The following is a 21,035-nucleotide window of genomic DNA, read 5'->3' as shown; positions in this document are numbered from 1 at the left end:
CAATGTTTAAGTCCTTTTATATAACCACAATGCATTTAACCCATAGGCTTTCTCAAGAGATCACTTGAGAAAGCCTATGGGAGAAACGTGTCATGACTATATAGGACTTTATCTGTTTTTTTTGTGTGTGGTATTTTACAGTAAACACTGTTTTTACACTCAAAATGTTGTGTATTTTTTATCCTGCATTTGATATTTTTAATCTAAAAAGAATCCCCACATCAACCTACATATATCCTTGGTGGGGATCATACCACACAAGCTGATATTATTGAGCAAAAGGTGCTGTTGAAATTGTGAGTAGATTTTATATGTTTTTTTTTAAAAAGTACTATTGTTTGAAAAAGTGCGCACTATATCTCGTTTTATTCCTTTCATATGCCGTTTACATTGTGAACATCAAAAGAGGCCAGCTTCAGATTTATCCTTGAGCGGTGTTTGTACCACTCAGAGCTAGGGATTGACCGATTATCGGTTTTGCCAATATTCAGATTTTTTGTAAGCATCGGTACCGTCCGATAATCACCGGCAATACCGATAATGAATGGGTGGGCCGGCGCGTCCATAAGGGGGAACAAGCGGCCGCCTTAGGGCGCTAGATCGGAGTGACCGGCAGGAGGTGGGCGCACAGCGCTCCCTCCTGCCAGGCACTCTGTGTAGCGTGGCCGAGCGGATCAGTACGAACCGAGGTACAGGAACTTATGTAGCGTACCTCTCTTGTAGCGTGGGTGAGCGCAGCAAATGTTGTGCTCATTCACAAGAAAAGCAATAGGAAGGAGTCGGGCATCTATAGGCCAGTAAGCCTTACTTCAGTAGTGGGGAAAGTAATGGAAACAATGTTAAAGGATAGGATTGTTGAACATCTAAAATTACATGAATTCCAAGATCAGAGACAACATGGGTTTACTTCAGGAAGATCATGCCAAACTAATCTTATTTTTTTGATTGGGTAACTATAATAATAGATCAGGGTGGTGCAGTAGACATTGCTTACCTAGATTTCAGTAAGGCTTTTGACACTGTTGCACATAGAAGGCTTATCAATAAACTGCAATCTTTAAAGGACTACTCTAGGCACCCAGACCACTTCAGCTTAATGAAGTGGTCTGGGTGCCAGGTCCTTCTATGATTAACCCCTTTTTTTTATAAACATAGCAGTTTCAGAGAAACTGCTATGTTTATACTGAGGGTTAATCCAGCCTCCAAAACCTCTAGTGGCTGTCTCATTGACAGCCGCTAGAGGCGCTTGCGTGCTTCTCACTGTGAAAATCACAGTGAGAGCACGCAAGCGTCCATAGGAAAGCATTGTAAATGCTTTCCTATGCGACCGGCTGAATGCGAGCGCGGCTCCTGCAGCGCATGCGCATTCAGCCGATGACGTCGCAAGGAAGAAGGAGAGGAGGAGGAAAGCTCCCAGCCCAGCACTGGAGAAAGAGGTAAGTTTAACTCCTTCCTCCCCCCAGAGCCCGGCGGGAGTGGGTTCCTAAGGGTGGGGGCACCCTCAGGGCACTCTAGTGCCAGGAAAACGAGTATGTTTTCCTGGCACTAGAGTGGTCCTTTAAGTTTGGATTCCAATATTGATGAATGGGTAAGGCAGTGGCAGAGTGACAGGCAACAGAGGGTTGTAGTCAATGGAGTATATTCAAAGCATGGGCTTGTCACCAGTGGAGTACCACAGGGATCTGTACTTGGACCCATTAACTTTAATATTTTTATTAGTGATATTGCAGAAGGTCTTGATGGTAAGGTATGTATTTTTGCTGATGATACTAAGATATGTAACAGGGTTGATGTTCCGGGAGGGATAAGCCAAATGGCAAATGATTTAGGTAAACAAGAAAAAAGTTGTGACAACTGACATTTTATGTGGATATGTGCAAGATAATGCATCTTGGATGTAAAAACCCAAGGGCAGAGTACAGAATATTTGATAGAGTCCTAACCTCAACATCTGAGGAAAGGGATTTAGAGGTAATTATTTCAGATGATTTAAAGGTAGGCAGACAATGTAATAGAGCAGCAGGAAATGCTAGCAGAATGCTTGGTTGTATAGGGAGAAGCATTAGCAGTAGAAAGAGGGAAGTGCTCATGCCATTGTACAGAATACTGGTAAGACCTCACTTGGAGTTTTATACGCAGTACTGAAGACCGTATTTCCAGAAAGATATTGATACTTTAGAGAGAGTTCAGAGAAGGGCTACTAAACTGGTTCATGGATTGCAGGAGGGGGGATATGATATTAACATTTAAATATATGAAGGGAATTAACACAGTAAAGGAGGAGACTATATTTAAAAGAAGAAAAACTACCTCAACAAGAGGACAGTCTTAAATTAGAGGGGTAAAGGTTTAAAAATAATATCAAGAAGTATTACTTTACTGAGAGGGTAGTGGATGCATGGAATAACCTTCCAGTTGAAGTGGTAGAGGTTAACACAGTAAAGGAGTTTAAGCATGCGTGGGATAGGCATAAGGCTATCCTAACTATAAGATAAGGCCAGGGACTAATTAAAGTATTTAGAAAATTGGGCAGACTAGATGGGCCAAATGGTTCTTATCTGCCGTCACATTCTATGTTTCTATTTGTTGGTGTTTGCAGATGGCACATAACAAGGTGTGAAAATACAGTCTGAACAATATATATTGGGGGACTGGGCAGGCAAGAGACAGAGGAGATTCAATACATATACATTTTGCCTCTTTAAAAATCATAGTAAACAATATGTGGTGCAATTTTGGCACCTGTTTTAAAGAAGTATATTGCAGAACTAGAGAAAGTGCAGAGGCAAGCTACAAAACTAGTAAGGGGGATGGAAAGCATTAGTTATGAGGAAAACTGTAATAGTTTTCTACAGAAAAAAAAGGCACCTCAGAGGTGATACGAAAGCACTATTCAAATATATACAGTGTCAGTAAAAACCTCTGTGTGCTAACCTGTTCATTATCAGGAGTATACAACAGATAAGAGGCCACTCACTGAGACTGGAAGGCATATGTGCTTAGAGCAGAAGAAAAAAAACAGTAAAAACAATAACGTTGTGAAATTATCTGCCTAACTAGGTTGTGTTATCAGATTCTATAGATACATTTTTAAAAGGCTTGGATGCTTTTTTGCATAAACACAATATTCTTCAACATCATTATGGAGACAAGAAGGATTTTTTTTCTTTGTGTGACATTATTGGAAATGGCTACAATTGGGGTGAGGGGTTTGCTTCTTTTACATTAATGGCATAAAAGAATGGGCTTCACGGTTGAACTTGATGGATTTTAGGTTTTTTTTTACCTAGATAACTATATAACTATGTCTGAGGTATTGTTTTGGTTCTAACATGAGAAGCCCAAATAGAAGCTATAAGCCGAAGTGAGGTATCAAAAAGGAATAAGCGTAAACTTAGTTAAGGTAAGGTCAGAGGCAGGCAGCACAGGATCATAAACAAGGAAACAGGCAAAAGTGGGTCAAATATTAGGGAGACAATAGAAGTATAACTGACCAGAGAGGACATGGTGAAATGTGGTTATATAGGGGAGAGGGCCTCACCCCTCCCACTCTATTGGTAAATCTGTCTCCACCATTCCTAATTATATTGCCCCCTGCCCTTTTAAGAGGCTGTCCTTTGGGTGCATGTTCATCTATTACAATACGATTGTATGGAGGCTCCACCCGCATTGAGAATGATGCTATCCGAGACTTGGGACATAGTTAGAGTCGCAACACCGCTTCTGTGCAGGAAAAATATGCCGGCCCGCCTTCCTCAGCGTTGGCTGCAGGACTAGACATGTAAGGGAACCCCAGGTGAATGAGATGTGGGTTCTGACTGGGATATACATGGAAGGCCGGTGTATTTCTAAGAACCAGAACAGAGATTCTCAGATATGACACTATGACATGACAATAGTCATGGCCTCAAGGAACACTAAAATGGTTTGGGTACAGTGGTCATGTACGTTTAACCCTTTAATGTAAAACACTGCCTTTTTGTAAAAATAAAATAAAAAAAAATGCAATCTTTAGATTAAAGGTTAAGTAAGCCTCTAATGGCCATCTTCAGTCTCTCCGCAATCACTTTCCATTGGCTGTCTTCAATCTCCATAACCAAGCAAAACTCATTCCTGATAACAGCGTTTGGAGGAGATCAGCGTTTTGCTGTACATGCACTCTCTAAGGACTGGATGAGATCGCAGATGATGTCAGCATGAGCTGGAGGCTGCAGTGGATAAGTCTCGGCCCAAAATAACTACAGGCATTTCCCGCTTAATAAACTCCTGACTTTATGACTTTTTCCTTGATGCCCCGCCATTTTGTTTGACGCCCATTTTCTGTCAGTGGTTCGCGAATTAGGACCGAGGAGCATGCTTTGGAGCACAAACAAGAAGAGAAGAATTTGTGGCCAGGAGTAGAAAAGAAGAGAGAAGAGGATTAGGAACACAGTTCCTGAAGATAAAGGCAAGTCTAAAAAAACAGGTTTAGACTGTACTGTAGGCGTTCTGCCTTTCATGGGCATACCAGTAATATTATTGCACTGTGTCTTATTAAGTAGGGATTTGATTTGTCTGTGTGTGTCTGACATTGCCGTCTGTGTGTTTGCCATTGTGCCATGTTGTGGCAGGCAACAACAGTGAGGAGCACGAGGAGGGCTCTAGACCTTTAAGAAAGAAGAGAAGGAAGAGAGTTTGAGAGCTGTAAAAATAAAAGGAGCAAAAGAAAAGTGCTAAACAAGAGATGCAAGTTTGAAAGTAACAGAGGAGAAGTAGGAGAGTTTGAGAGAGGTGTAAAAATTAAAAGAAGGAAAAGAAAATTGATAAAGGAGAGCGAGAAATTGATAAAGAAGAAAGTAAAGAAGTAGGAGGGCATTAAGAGAGGTGCCCCATTCAACAAGTGCAGCATGTCTCTTCATTGAGGATGATAGATAATAATATGATGAAGATTTAAATATGATATGTATTCCTTTAACGGTCCTACAACATATAGGTATTTGCTATGCTTTTATTTTGTATTTGTACTTAATAATTTAGGTTGTCAATAGTAAAATTTGTTGGTCAGGAACGGAACCCATGTTTATTACATTGTGTCTATGGGTAAATAGTTCTCACTTTATGAACTCTCACTTTATGAACTAGGCTTCGGAACTAATTAGTTTGTAAAGTCGGGAACTACCTGTATTGTTATTTTTGGTCTATGGGTTGCCTTTAAGTAGACATCCCTATACTACAAATTAGATATCTCACGATGCCATGTATACTTTGGGCATTAGATGGCAGTATTATATCAATTTGCCAATATTCTATTTTCAAGAAGTAAAATGTAGTTGTGTAAAATTCTTTAATACATTAAAGAATTATGTTGATCATATTTGACAGTAATTTCTCTCTTGATTGCTTGTCATTCTTAAAGGCACATTCTAAGTGTAACGGAACCGCTGGCACCCCGACCGGGCACCCTCCGCTGACGGATGCTCCTAGTGCTTTCCGAGGTCTCCAAGCACTCTGCCTGACACCATAACCACTGCAGACCCCACGAACCGCCGCAGCTTGGTTGGGGTCTCGCCGACTCCACCCACTCTGGACCCAAGACCAGGGTCCAGCTTCCAGTAGGTGGACCTCTCCGAATTCCAGAGAGCAGGAACAGGAACAAGCTCTTAGCAGAGCTCAGCGATTATACCCTGGGGAGTATAGTGATTATAGCAATCCCCAGAGTGTAGTTCTCCAATCCCCCAAACATGGCCGAAACTTCATGAAGGTACAAGATGATCTGAGGTGCTAGCACACCCAGTCTGCTTTTATTTCCATCTTACACACAAAAGACCGCCCACAGGGGCGGGGTAAAACAGCCAATAGCATAACGGTTACAACCCACAAGTTCCCTCCCCTCAGATAACCAGTTAACATAATTATTACAGCCAGGGAAAAAACAGTTTTTATACATGTGCTATAACTTTAAAACCGTACATCCAATCTTCCCAAAAACACATATTTGGAATCAGCACACTTTAAACATACACCCTTCCAAAAATCAGCCAAATCCCCCCAGTGGATCAAAAGTTAGCTGGAGGTCCCTTTATGACCGACCGCAAGCACATTTTCCTGCCCAAAACAGTTCCATAGATTTGGGCTGTGCGGCCGGTCAATTTCATGCCGAAAAAACGACTAAGTCCCATTTCGAACGGGACTTAGTCTCTGGAGCTACAAGTTCAGTATGGAAGAAGGTAAGGGTCAGCGGTGTTCGGCAAAATGTGTAGCCGATTTCAGTTCCATAGAATCTTTAGCATACACCGCTGACCGCATTCGAATGAACAAAGATGGCCCCTGCCACGTGCAATTAACCAGCAGTAACCTCACAGCCTGGGAGGTAAATTGCCTGCACACTTTAACTTCTGGGTGGTCCGCCTGTGTGGTACTTGGTTCAGTAAGCCCTATACACTGAACCAAGTGGGAGAAAGCCAGGGGCAAGTTATTTTACAGGTCTGGGGACATAGTCTTAAAGGGTATTGTTACCCAAAGTCTCAATATGTCCCCAGACAGTTCTTAAAGGGCCAGCAGCAGTACAATAAAATACCATTCACTATACTTAAAGGGCCAGCAGTCGCACAATAAAATACAATATGCCCAAATATAGTTCTCTAAACGTACCAATTTTCAAGGGACCATAGTCAGCAGGTAGGAGGCGGGCAAACAGGCTTCTCCAATGCCCAGTGGCGAGGTTGGTTTCGTCACATTTCTCCCCTTTTCCAAACAGACTAACAGGGTACCTGACCTCTTGCCGGTCAGTGCCCTTGTTAGTCCAGCAGCCCACCCACAAAACAGGAACAGCAGTACAGCCCACCCACAATAAATGGTGATTACACCTGAGTAAGGAAAAAACTTGTCCAGGTCCAGATGCCTCACCACGGCTGTGTGGGGGACTGGTAGGCTGTTTTGGTGGGTTGCTGAGTGGGCAGAGGCCAGCGGTACTCTGCCCTGGTGCCAGCACTACCACGGGAGTAGTCTGGTTGGAGCCTGGTTGCTGGAGACCGACTGTCTCCCCTTTAGCTGCGCAGCTCTGCCGTTGGAGGCCGATTGTCTCCCCTTTGGATACATAGTTCCGCTGTTGGAGGGGGAGACCGACTGTCTCCCCTTTGGCTAAGCAGCCTTGTTGCTGGAGGACAGGACTGACTGTCCTTACACCCTGTGCTGTAGGTGCAGAGACCGTAGTCCCATCTGCACAGTTGTGGGGCTTACAGTCTCCCCCTGGTACATTAAGCTGCCGCTGGGGAGAGGTGGTAACCAGCTCCTCTCCCATTAGAACACCCTGTGCTGTAGGTGCAGAGACCACGGTCCCATCTGTACAGTTGTGGGGCTTACAGTCTCCCCCTGGTACACTAAGCTGTCGCTGGGGAGAGGGGGTAACAGGCTCCTCTCCCGATAGAACACTCTGCCGCTGGGGAATGGAGACTGGGCTCCCAATTCCCTGCACATTAATGATCTGCCGCTGGGGAGGAAGGACGGCACCTTCTGCTCCCTGGGGTACACACTGCTGCTGTGGAGGAAGGACGGCACCTTCTGCTCCCTGGGTTAAACACTGCCGCTGGGGAGGAAGGACAACCCCTTCATCTCCCTGGGGTACACACTGCCGCTGGGAAGGAAGGACGACACCTTCTGCTCCCTGGGGTACACACTGCCGCTGGGGAGGAAGGAGGGCACCTTCAGCTCCCTGGGACACACACTGCCGCTGGGGAGGAAGGACGGCACCTTCTGCTCCCTGGGTTACACACTGCCGCTGGGGAGGAAGGACGGCACCTTCTGCTCCCTGGGGTACACACTGCCGCTGGGGAGGAAGGACGACACCTTCTGCTCCCTGGGACACACACTGCCGCTGGGGAGGAAGGACGGCACCTACTGCTCCCTGGGTTACACACTGCCGCTGGGGAGGAAGGACGGCACCTTCTGCTCCCTGGGGTACACACTGCCGCTGGGAAGGAAGGAGGGCACCTTCAGCTCCCTGGGACACACACTGCCGCTGGGGAGGAAGGACGGCACCTTCTGCTCCCTGGGTTACACACTGCCGCTGGGGAGGAAGGACGGCACCTTCTGCTCCCTGGGGTACACACTGCTGCTGTGGAGGAAGGACGGCACCTTCTGCTCCCTGGGTTAAACACTGCCGCTGGGGAGGAAGGACAACCCCTTCATCTCCCTGGGGTACACACTGCCGCTGGGAAGGAAGGACGACACCTTCTGCTCCCTGGGATACACACTGTCGCTGGGGAGGAAGGACGGCACCTTCTGCTCCCTGGGTTAAACACTGCCGCTGGGGAGGAAGGACGACCCCTTCATCTCCCTGGGGTACACACTGCCACTGGGAAGGAAGGACGGCACCTTCTGCTCCCTGGGGTACACACTGCCGCTGGGGAGGAAGGAGGGCACCTTCAGCTCCCTGGGACACACACTGCCGCTGGGGAGGAAGGACGGCACCTTCTGCTCCCTGGGTTACACACTGCCGCTGGGGAGGAAGGACGGCACCTTCTGCTCCCTGGGGTACACACTGCCGCTGGGGAGGAAGGACGACACCTTCTGCTCCCTGGGACACACACTGCCGCTGGGGAGGAAGGACGGCACCTACTGCTCCCTGGGTTACACACTGCCGCTGGGGAGGAAGGACGGCACCTTCTGCTCCCTGGGGTACACACTGCCGCTGGGAAGGAAGGAGGGCACCTTCAGCTCCCTGGGACACACACTGCCGCTGGGGAGGAAGGACGGCACCTTCTGCTCCCTGGGTTACACACTGCCGCTGGGGAGGAAGGACGGCACCTTCTGCTCCCTGGGGTACACACTGCCGCTGGGGAGGAAGGACGACACCTTCTGCTCTCTGGGACTCACACTGCCGCTGTGGCTTGGGTGTCCCCCACCCCGCTCGTTCTGCTTGGTATTGCAGATCCTCGGCCACGTGAGCCTCAAGTATCCGGACAACGCTGTCCGGGACATCCTTGCTAAAATACGCCAGTCGCCATCGCATTTCCCGAAGGAACGCCTGCTCGTAGGTGAGCGCTGCCCAGGTGCTAACTCTCTCCATTCTGTTGTGAACAGGGCCGCTGTACAAATACGAACGTTGCCCTCAATTATAACTCCAAACGAACTGTGTCTCTGAGCTGCTTTACCTCGCACTAGGACGCCATCCCACCGCTGCCACCACTGTAACGGAACCGCTGGCACCCCGACCGGGTACCCTCCGCTGACGGATGCTCCTAGTGCTTTCCGAGGTCTCCAAGCACTCTGCCTGACACCATAACCACTGCAGACCCCACGAACCGCCGCAGTTTGGTTGGGGTCTCGCCGACTCCACCCACTCTGGACCCAAGACCAGGGTCCAGCTTCCAGTAGGTGGACCTCTCCGAATTCCAGAGAGCAGGAACAGGAACAAGCTCTTAGCAGAGCTCAGCGATTATACCCTGGGGAGTATAGTGATTATAGCAATCCCCAGAGTGTAGTTCTCCAATCCCCCAAACATGAGCCGAAACTTCATGAAGGTACAAGATGATCTGAGGTGCTAGCACACCCAGTCTGCTTTTATTTCCATCTTACACACAAAAGACCGCCCACAGGGGCGGGGTAAAACAGCCAATAGCATAACGGTTACAACCCACAAGTTCCCTCCCCTCAGATAACCAGTTAACATAATTATTACAGCCAGGGAAAAAACAGTTTTTATACATGTGCTATAACTTTAAAACAGTACATCCAATCTTCCCAAAAACCACATATTTGGAATCAGCACACTTTAAACATACACCCTTCCAAAAATCAGCCAAATCCCCCCAGTGGATCAAACGTTAGCTGGAGGTCCCTTTATGACCGACCGCAAGCACATTTTCCTGCCCAAAACAGTTCCATAGATTTGGGCTGTGCGGCCGGTCAATTTCATGCCGAAAAAACGACTTAGTCTCTGGAGCTACAAGTTCAGTATGGAAGAAGGTAAGGGTCAGCGGTGTTCGGCAAAATGTGTAGCCGATTTCAGTTCCATAGAATCTTTAGCATACACCGCTGACCGCATTCGAATGAACAAAGATGGCCGCCGCCACGTGCAATTAACCAGCAGTAACCTCACAGCCTGGGAGGTAAATTGCCTGCACACTTTAACTTCTGGGTGGTCCGTCTGTGTGGTACTTGGTTCAGTAAGCCCTATATACTGAACCAAGTGGGAGAAAGCCAGGGGCAAGTTATTTTACAGGTCTGGGGACATAGTCTTAAAGGGACATTGTTCACCAAAGTTACAAGATGTCCCCAGACGGTTCTTAAAGGGCCATACACACCCAATAAAAGTCCATACGTTTTCAGGGGCCATAGTCTTAAAGGGTATTGTTACCCAAAGTCTCAATATGTCCCCAGACAGTTCTTAAAGGGCCAGCAGCAGTACAATAAAATACCATTCACTATACTTAAAGGGCCAGCAGTCGCACAATAAAATATAATATGCCCAAATATAGTTCTCTAAACGTACCAATTTTCAAGGGGCCATAGTCAGCAGGTAGGAGGCGGGCAAACAGGCTTCTCCAATGCCCAGTGGCGAGGTTGGTTTCGTCACACTAAGCAGCTGCAGCTCGCTGTTGTGACTATGTTGTCTAGTCTCTGGCAACTATCACCAAGTATATTGTCAAACTATTTAGATGAAGTTTGACATAAATTAGCACTCTTCTTGGTAACCAGAGACTATGCCCTTGGAATGAACACTTGCACTTAAAGGGATACTATAAGCATCAAAACAACTTTAGCTGAATTAAGCAGTTTGGGTGTGCAGATCATGCCCCTGCAGTCTCACTGCTCAAATATATGCCATTTAGGAGTTACATCACTTTTGCTTCTATTTATGCCATTCTAGCCAAACCTCCCCTGGCTGTGACTCACACAGACTGCACAATGGTTTCATTTTCAATCAGATGTTCACTTGCATTAAAAAAAGTTTTTATCTCCTGCTCTGTGAATTGAATTTTAATCACACACAGGAGGCTCCTGCAGGCTCTATAAGGATATTAACAGAGCCGGAGATAAGAAATTCTAGATTAAATAGACTGTGCAGTAAGGTAACCTAGAATATTGAGGTTCTTTTTCAGGAAGTGTTTAGGAAGGCCATGCAATTCCAAGGAAGTGTGACTAGAGCTGTATCAACAAAATTGAACTCCTAGCGGAAAATTGAATAGTGAGACGGCAGGGGTATGATCTATAAACCAAAACAACTGCACTAAGATAAAGTTGTTTGGGTGTTATTTAATTTAATCTGAACAGCAGTGACTGTCTAGAGATTGATGGGAGAAGAGTTAATTCAACACTTTCAGCCAATTAAGACAATTAAAGGGACACTCCAGGCACCCAGACTACTTCTGCTCACTGGAATGGTCTGGGTGCCAACTCCCACTACTCCTAACCCTGCAAGTTTTTTATAAACTGCAATAATTACCTTGCAGGGTTAACTCCACCTCTAGTGGCTGTCTGGGCGGGATCAGTCTCGCCCACCGGCTGACGGAATCAGAGGGAGGAGCGGGGCGGAGGAGGAGACAGCGACGACATCGTTGCTGCCTCAGGTAAGTGACTGAAGGGGTTTTCACCCCTTCAGCAACTGGGGATTGGAGGGTGGGAGGGAGAGGGTACCTCCAGTGCCAGGAAAACTGGAGTTTCCCTTTAAGGTTGGACAAAACTGGGGTGTTTTTTTTTGCCTTTTGCCTTTTGGATCAACAGCAAAAAACAGGTGTGAGGAAGGCTGAACTTGATGGACGCAAGTCTCTTTTCAGCTATCTAACTATGTAACTATGTAATGTGGAAGTGTTCAATATGTATGTATGAGATAATGTGACAAGTTTTTGTATTTGCATTACTCCATTTTAGATATAACATGCATACCCTGTTTTAGAATTGTCACATGCTTTGTTAGTATAAGCACTTTGCAAATTATCCAGTTAAATATTATTGTCAAAAACTGACAAATCAGGTTTTACTGTTTTTTTACTTGTTCTTTTAGCAGCTAGCTTCAAATGAAGAACTCTATGTTTCTATTAAGAGAATCAATTTTCTTTGTTTTACCTTTTAAGAAACTTAAGGCGAATATGAAACGGTGCTGGATAACAGCCAGAGGGGCTGCATATACAAGCAAATTAACTGTAATATACAAGAGCAATAGAAAGGGGTCCTTAAGATGCCTATTGTGGAAACAGGCATCTGAAGCAAATGATTGCTCTACATTTAACGCTTTGCCTCAATTCTTATATTAATAAATACAGCTGAGAGATCAGTCCACAGTCCTAGATAAAGATGTACAAGCTTTCACACCAAGAAATCCATTTTATGATTGGTCAAAAAACCAAACAAACATGTAAACAGACATCTACTGAATTTTCTATTCAAAAGTTTAAACAGATATTCTGTATGGATACTTACGGAAAGTCTCATTATGCCAAAGTTTCCAAAGTCAAAAATAAGTATCTGATAAAACAATTCCTGGCTGCAAAGAAATAAAAAAATATATAAAAAACCAAAACAAAACTAAAAACATATATATATATATATATATATATATATATTTATTTTTTTTTATGTGATTTTTTTATTTTTTTAATATATTACCATTAACAATCAATACAATTTAATATAGCTCAGGACAAATAATGAAAATGTTATATGTAGAATGTACACAGTTTGTGATATGATCTTTCTTACCTCAACTTTGTAGTATTCAGAAGATATAGCTTTGTCTGATATTGAACTAAAGCCCACTGTGGACTTACACAGCCCACAAAAGAGTGATTACGCAACATGTCCTGGAGGTCTATAAAAAGAAAGAACACCACCAGCATTTATCACACAATCATCAATCATACATTTAACATTGATGCAAGATGTGTCATGCAGAAAGCAAAATACATACATTCATTGATATATATTTAAAGGGGACCTGTAAAGCCCCAAACGTCTTATGCTCTTTGGAAAAAGCATACCAATCTATCAATACATTGTGATAGCAGATGTATAGATTTGGGGGAAAACCTATTCATAAATATGTATTTATCCCACTTCTAAGTCAAATCTTTGGCATAGACTCTGCCAAAGATTTGACTGACACAGGAGGTACTTTTACACTCCCAAGCATAGCAACCACAGCACATGCAATGTGCTGCTATGTAAACGCCCCATCCGACGCTGCTAGCACAAGGGAGTATAGGAACGGAGTGGTTCAGACACAAGCACACAGGCAACAAACCGATAAATGCCGGCATCACTGAAGAGGTTTGTCTCGCTTGGGGAAGCATTCCCAAGTAAGGCAAAGGAAAGAAGACCAGATGACGGACCAGAGTTAGGTGTTACAAGAAGAGTACATAGCAGAGCTGCAACTGAGGTGAGAATATTTCAACATTTTATATTTAATACATCATTTGTCTGTGTGTATTTTGGAAAGGTAAATGTATTTTTGTGCAATTTAAGGTAAGCTATGTTTTTCATAACAGGTTCACTTTAAGAAACACTGTATGTGTAATTATACAGGATTCAGGACAAAGCCCTGAACAGACTTGCATATGGTATTTGAATGGTTTCCACTGTAAAACAGAAATATTTAACATGCATATTTGATTTTAAACAAGTAATCCATGCAGGAGATGACCTGCCATTTTGAATGCATTATGCAGTTGAATAAAAAAAAAAAAAAAAAGAAACTCGTGCATAGACATTTTTTTTAGGAGAAGCAGAATATTTTAGAAACTAAATAGTTAATATGAAGGGTTTATCCAGGAGGAGCCCAAGTTCCATATTGGAGTCAAGAAGGATTTTTTTCTTCAAATCTTTTAGCAGAAGTGAAATTTGCTTCAAACTGTGTTTTTATCTTCTTTTGGTTGAACAGTAGATGTATGAAAAGCTGAATTTGATGTACTTGAGTCTTTTCATCCTACATTACTATTTAAAGGAACACTACACTGCTAGGAATACAAAGCTGTATTCCTAACACTATAATGTCCCCATGCCCCTTCCATCCCCCGCATCCCCCTTCCACAGTCTCAAAGGGTTAAATGACCCTTTAAACACTCACCTTATTTAAGCTCCATGGTCCTTCGGCGCTGACTTGCTCTCCGTCTTCACTGCCAGTGGGAACCTAATACGCATGCACATGCCGCACGCATTAGTCCTTCCCCATAGGAAAGCATTCAATCAATGCTTTCTATAGGTATTTTGAAGATAGTGGACACCCTCATGCAAAGCTAAAACGGCAATGCTTACAGCTGCAGGCTAAAGGGTATATGGACAGTGTACCCTGGCCACTTAAATGAGATTAAATGGTCTGGGTGCCTATAGTATCCCTTTAATTCTGTATTCTGCAGTCCCTCTCTTTCCCATGTTGCTTTTCGCCTAATGAAGGAAGTCAGTAGTGCATTCAGTTTTAGTACATCCTTGTAGGGATCGACTGACTAGTGGTTCGGACAATTTTATTGGGCAATATTCTAGATTTTGGCAAATATCGGTCACTATTTATACCGATATTGCCGATAATGTGAGAGGCGGTCGTGGCCTAACACACGCAGGGCCGGAGCATCCATAACGCGGCACAGGCGGTAGTCTTAGGGCTCACTGGCTCTGGGGGCGCAAGAATCGAGTGACCGGCAGGGAGAAAGCGCACATCGCTCTCCCCTACCAGTCACTCAGTGTAGCGTGGTTGATCGGAGCAGAGCGGACCACGGTACAGAAGCTTCAGTTTCCTGTACCCGGCCAGACTGACAGGAAGTGCTCACTGAGAGAGCACTTCCTGTCAGTCCAGCCGGGTACAGGAAACTGAAGCTCCTGTACCACGGTCCGCTGCGCTCACACAAGCTACAAGAGAGGTAGGAGGCACACCAGGGAGGGGAGAGGACCACCAGGGTGGTGGAGATGGACCCTAAAGGACAGGGAAGGGAGGGGAGGGGTACACTAAGGGACAGGGAAGAGAGGGGAACACTAAATATTCATTAAAACATAAAATCTGGGGGCGGAGCTAACCGTGCAGCAGAGAGGTCGCATTTTTCGGAGCTCCGTCTCTGACTACCACAAAGCTGTATTATATGGTGGAAAACGGGCCAGATATCACCCACAATCAACCCCGGTGTAGGCAGGAAGGCCATGGGCAGAAAATCTAAAAAGGCGAAAGCCGACAAAAGCCCGCACGGGAGGGATATCGGAGAAATGCTCCGGGCCACGCAACAGGCCGCATGGTCCAAAATGGCGCTGCCTGACGATCTGTCCTCGTACTCATCGGAGGATTTCACTACAGAAGTCCCAGAGGGGGCCGCATACGGACGCCCTTCGGAGGGCAAGACCAAAAGCCTACCAACCGGGGACCCGGTCACGGCTGACCAGCTCAAGGCTATGTTGGCGGAACTCCGCAAAGATTTGGCAGAAGACATGGCTGGCTACCGTAAGGCCATAGAAGGAGCCACAATAAAAATCACCCAGTTGGAGGCCTGCACTAGCACCCAGGGGGAGAGGCTTCACAATGTCGAACATAAATTAACTGACCTGATCAACGGGCAAACTGCGACTGCTGACCGCCTAGATGCCATGGAAGATCAGAGGAGACGTTACAACCTCAAAGTAAGGGGGATACCGGATTCGGTAGCTCCTGCGGACTTACCCCACTATGTCAGGCGCCTCCTGGAAAGCCTGTTCCCACCGAAACAGGTGAAAACGGTTAAACTGGATGGCATGTTCCGGCTGCCGAAGTCACCTCGAGCCCCGAGGGCGGCGACCGCGGATCTCATTTTGCGGTTTCAAACGCTGGCAGACAAGACCGCTCTCCTCACGGCACTGCAGGGCAAAACTCCCCTAAAGTTTGAAGGGTCGTCGCTCACGGTGTTTCCTGACCTGACCAGAAATACGATCAACTGGCGGAAAACACTGCAGCCCCTTCTACACCACCTCCGTACCAGAGACATCCAATACAGATGGGGCACTCCTCGGGCCATACAGTTTACCCATAACGAGACACACTTCAAGGCACAGAACCGGCAGGAGTTGGAAACCCACCTGCAAACCATCGGCATACTGCCAAAGGCGCCAGAAAACAACAGAAGCCTGTCCCAGTTGAACCCGGCCGGCATCCGAGAATTCGTCCCACGGGACTCCCCTAGATTCTCTTCTGGCGGATCGCCCACCTGAAAAGATGAAGACCAGGCACCACTAGAAGGATTACCCTCACCACCCCGTTCCACCAACCACGCAGAAGCAATGGTCCGCAAAGTCAGAGACTTCAACACTCAGACTTACTAACTCTCTCTGGACACTAACATGTAACGCTGTCATGATCTTACTGTTTAGATATACTTGTGTTTTTTGTTTCTCATACACCTCAGTTATAGGGGTTACAGCCTATTTTTTATGTCTTTAGTGGGCAATACAAAGGGGCTTCGCCCTCACGAGGATGGCCACCGTTTATGACATAGCCATTCACATAAAAGAATACACGACCAACTAAACAGCAGGTTCCCTGAACACCCGCACACTGACGCTGGCACGAGCACACTACACATAAAGGCACAATACAGCCAAATTGTAGCGTGATACCCTGACATTTCTCCCCCCCCCCCCCCCTGGGGGGAAGCCCTTTGGAGCCAAATATTTAACCACTAAGCTACACGAATATTGATCCCTCACAGGGCCTTAAAGCATCACAACACTGATATGTTTTTTCCTTTTTTGCAATATTCAAATCAATATAAAAAGTGCAAGAATAATATAGCCACGTTTGTTTTAACTGCTTGTGTTACTCGTGAACAAATAGCTGTTGTGGCATCGTTCACAATGTTGTTACCACTTTGCACACAAAAATAAAGAATTTATAAATAAAAAAAATAAAAAAACATAAAATCTGACTCATGTATATTTTGTGCATTTACCACTTAGTAAAAAATGTATTCAAAAAATTAGCAAAAAAAAAACCCAAATTAAATAAACATGTTCAGTTAACAGTTGATTTGTGTAGAAATGGTTTATTTTTTCAAAACGGTAAATGTACAGAAAATCGGTATGTTATTGGCTATCGGCCTACAAAGTTCACAGATTATCGGTATCGGCTCTAAAAAAATCTATATTGGTCGATCACTACATCCTTGTCCTCAAATGCAGAGAAGTATTGCTATCTGTGACATCAAAATTCATGAAACAACATTTGTATGCTTCTTTTAGAATGCAGTAATCCAGCATTTCCCAATTGGTATTCCGCAAGAAAAAAAACTCTGGTTCCGCGGCATTTCACCACATCCAAGATGGCCACCGCTACCTGCTGTTCCCGCAAGGTCGGAAACAGCAGAAATCGTGATCTTAAGCCCGCCCTACCGCCAGCCAGCCACTTTGCTCAGCCATGAGAGAGCCCGCGCAGCAGTAAGCCAGCCAGCCCTGCTTTTTAGCCATTTTCTATCACTCGTTGTAGAGAGTGGACCGGATAGTTAAAGTTCTGTTATTGTCATAGAAAGGTCGGTTAGAAGGCATTGAAAGACTCTGTCAGGGGCATTGAAGGACTCTGTCACGGCATTGAAAGACTCTGTCAGGGGCATTTAAATTCACTGTTAGGGACATTAAAAGGCTATGTAAGGTACATTTAAAGGCTCGGTCAGGGGCATTGAAATACTCTGTGAGAGGCAAAAAACTGTTAACTGTATTTTTCAAAGTGTTCAAATCTTTTTGCTCCAAGTCTAACTCCAAAATCCTACTTAAAGTACCACTATAGTCACCCAGACCACGTCAGCTCAATTAAGTGGTCCGGGTGTCAGGTCCCCACGGTTTTAACCCTTCAGATGTAAACATAGCAGTTTCAGAGGTTGTCTTCCTGACAGCTGCTAGAGGCACTTCCCTCGACGCTCAATGCAAAAATCGCATTGAGCACACAGAGCATCCATAGGAAAATATTGAGAAATGCTTTCCTATGGGCGTTTTTGCTGCGCATGCGCATTCGGCTTCACTCGGGAGCTGACGTCGGAGGGGCAGGAGAGGTCACCAGCGACGAGGGAGCCCGGCGATGTATAAAGGTAAGTGGCTGAAGGGGTTTTAACCCCTTCAGCCCAGCGGGAGGGGGGCCCTGAGGGTTATATAGTGTCAGGAAAACGGGTTTGTTTTCCTGACACTATAGTGGTCCTTTAAGTTCAGTTCTTTCTAAGAGCTTTATCAAAATCAGCATCCTTTTCAGTCAGGTTGTGAGATCTGTATTTTTCAAAGTGTTTGTTAGTTTTTTTTTTTTTTGTTTTTTTTTACCAATAAACAACCATGAATTTGGAAAGCTGGTTAAAGCAGGGAACTCTTCTGAGGAAAAAAAAATATTACTACTTTTACCTGTTCGGCACTTACAGAAACTAAAAAGATACAACAAAAAAAAAATCCAGAAAACATGCCTGAAAACGGTTTTAGCTACTGCTCCTCAAATAGAGTGACAAGTCAAAAAAAAAAGAAAAAGAAAAGAAATGCACACAATGCTAGCCAATCTTCTTCTCAAACAAAGAAAAGATGATGATAGCTACTTGTCATTTGGATTCACAAGTGCCAGAAATGAAGATTGTACTGAAGCACAATGCATACTTTGCATAAAATATTGCCAAATAGTTCATTTGCACCTGCTAAATTACGACGTCATTTTGAGCAAAATCACACAGAGTACAGAGATAAAGACATTGACTATTTTAAGCAAAAGGAATATCAGAAGAGTAAACAATTTATGGGCAAAAAATGTCAAGATGCTAATGAAAAAGCCAGAGACTTCTTACAGAGTGAGTTACCACATAGCACTTGCATGAGAAGCACACACTATTGGGAAATCACTAATAAAACCATGTGCAAAATAAATAGTGTGATGTATTTTAAGTGAGAAGTTGAGTAAAAAAATTTAAGCTGTGCCACTTTCCAACAGCACAGTTTTTGCGCCGTATTCATGATCTTGCTGATGACATCCATACTGAACTAATTTCTTGACTGCATCAATGTGATGGGCTCTCACTGCAATTAGACCAATCCACAGATGTTGCAGATGTTGTTTTTTGTTAGATATAATTTTGACAGAAGCCTTGCTTCGGTGTGAAACTTTGAAAACTCATACCACTGGTAAGAACATCTTTAACTGTATCCAGAAGTTCATGAACACACACAGTATAAATTGAGAGAAATGTGTAGATATGTGCAGCGATAGTGACAAAGCAATGGTTGGGAAAGTGGCAGGCGCTGTGACACGAATAAGAAATGTAGCAAAAAACAGCACCAGTTCTCAGTGTGTTCTTCACAGACATGCACTGGTAGCTAAAAATATTTCAATCTCCGCCTACCGACAGAGGGAATCGGGTGAGAGAGACAACCACTCACCAACGCTCTCATGTCCTGAAAACTCTCTCCACCATTTTCCTGTGCAGGACACCCGATCAAGATGCCGCATATTGCCATGACTGATGAACTTGGGATCCAGTATATTTCTCTTTCTGCCTTAGGACCAGGACACCAGTGTTCTATAATCTTTACGATAGCTAGTTAACATTTGCAAAAGTGTTATAACCTATAAGATCTATCCTTGACAAGCATACAGCCTGTAATACTATCGCCCACCTTGGTAGGAATGTAAACCTCCTGAATGTAATCCTAAAATGTGCAACGCAGTATGCAATCATAGGCTACCACTATAAGGATGTTCTTTTATACCAAGCCCAGTTGCCATGCACCAAGCCTTGTGTATTATGCTTTTTGTTATAAATTACTTCTCATTTCTGATACCTCCCCTCACACTGCCTACTGCTACTGCAGTGCGGCTTATCACTGACGCTACGCTCAGTGATACACTAATGGCGATCTAACCAGCATGCTAACCTACCGTATACTTACTCTAACTTGTAATAATGTACCCAACATACTCTGTTCTCTGGTATTAGGCACCCATGTGAGCAAAATTCATGATGTATAAGTAAGGATAACGATCATGTTGCTTCTTGTAGTTACTAGCATCCTCCTGTTTACTAATAGAAAATTAGCAGCTTACTACTGTCAAGCTATTTAATACTAACTACATGACCATGCTGAATGTTAGTTTATGCTCTAAAAGTGCACCACTCTTTATTTGCCAACAACAAACGTGCACAGTTATGTGAATATGCCTATTATGTTAACCTCATTGTTCACTATCTTGCTTTTGCTGTTGTGGCATAGCGAGAATGCTTGTTACTCTCATGCGCTTCAAAAATAAAGAATTAAAAATATATATATTTTTTTTATATTTTGATCTCACTTAAAACTGTGCTAGGCGAATCAGTCCAGATGATTCATTTTATAAAAAGTCATCCATTACAGTCATGACTATTTAAAATTATATTGATATGTGTGGCGAAACCAGCCTCGCCACTGGGCATTGGAGAAGACTGATTGCCAGCCTCCTGCCCTGTGACTATGGCCCCATGTTAAAATGCTTGATATTCCCCTGCAAAGACCCGAAAGCCGGGTCATTCTGTACTTTCCCTATGTGAGCAGTGTTACCCCAGATAGCTATGCCATGGAGCCCATTCGTATAACGAAAGACTATGTTAAAGAATTTGGCTCCATGGCAATTGAACTGTATGTATGTGATCTGAGCGCCATTCAGTCATAATGTGCACTCAGATCTAAGCTATCTGGGGATATGTTGAATGTATATGTTTTATGCAATAGCTGCACAGTTATATATTTTTATGTATTTTATTGTATTTTGCTACCATGTGGCTAATGGAGTTTTGCCTCTGTCCTTGGAGATAATTGGATTACTTCCCAATTATCTCCAGGATAGAAGACTATGTGGAACTGGTTTTGGGCAGAAAAGCCATGCTTCATTTGGTCAAATAGGACTTTCCCTTAACTTTTTATCCCCTGGATGGAATTGGCTGAATTTTGACTATGTTTATCATTTAAGTGTGCTGAGTTCGAATATGTGATTGTTATGTTTGTGGCACGTATATTTTGGAAGTTATTAATATTTGGTAAAAACTGTATTTCTCTGCCTGATAATTATACTAACCATTGTGTTCAGTAATCATATCACAGGCAGAGGGGAGGATTTTGTG

General features: G+C 44.4%; 1 protein-coding gene across 2 annotated transcripts in view; it reads right to left on the bottom strand.

The window, feature by feature from the left end:
• MLH1 (mutL homolog 1) overlaps nt 1-21,035 on the bottom strand; it is an 85,836-nt gene that overhangs the window by 11,052 nt on the left and 53,749 nt on the right. For both annotated transcript variants that reach the window (XM_063450628.1, XM_063450629.1), the window contains exons 14-15: nt 12,679-12,787; nt 12,400-12,463 (exon numbers count right to left, since the gene is read on the bottom strand). In XM_063450628.1, the coding sequence (XP_063306698.1) occupies nt 12,400-12,463; nt 12,679-12,787 (173 nt within the window). The remainder of the gene's footprint in view (nt 1-12,399; nt 12,464-12,678; nt 12,788-21,035) is intronic.

The sequence above is a fragment of the Pelobates fuscus genome, chromosome 4, assembly GCF_036172605.1.
Source record: "Pelobates fuscus isolate aPelFus1 chromosome 4, aPelFus1.pri, whole genome shotgun sequence".
In the NCBI taxonomy this organism is placed as follows: Eukaryota; Metazoa; Chordata; class Amphibia; order Anura; family Pelobatidae; genus Pelobates; species Pelobates fuscus.
This window is presented reverse-complemented; position numbering and strand designations above follow the sequence as displayed.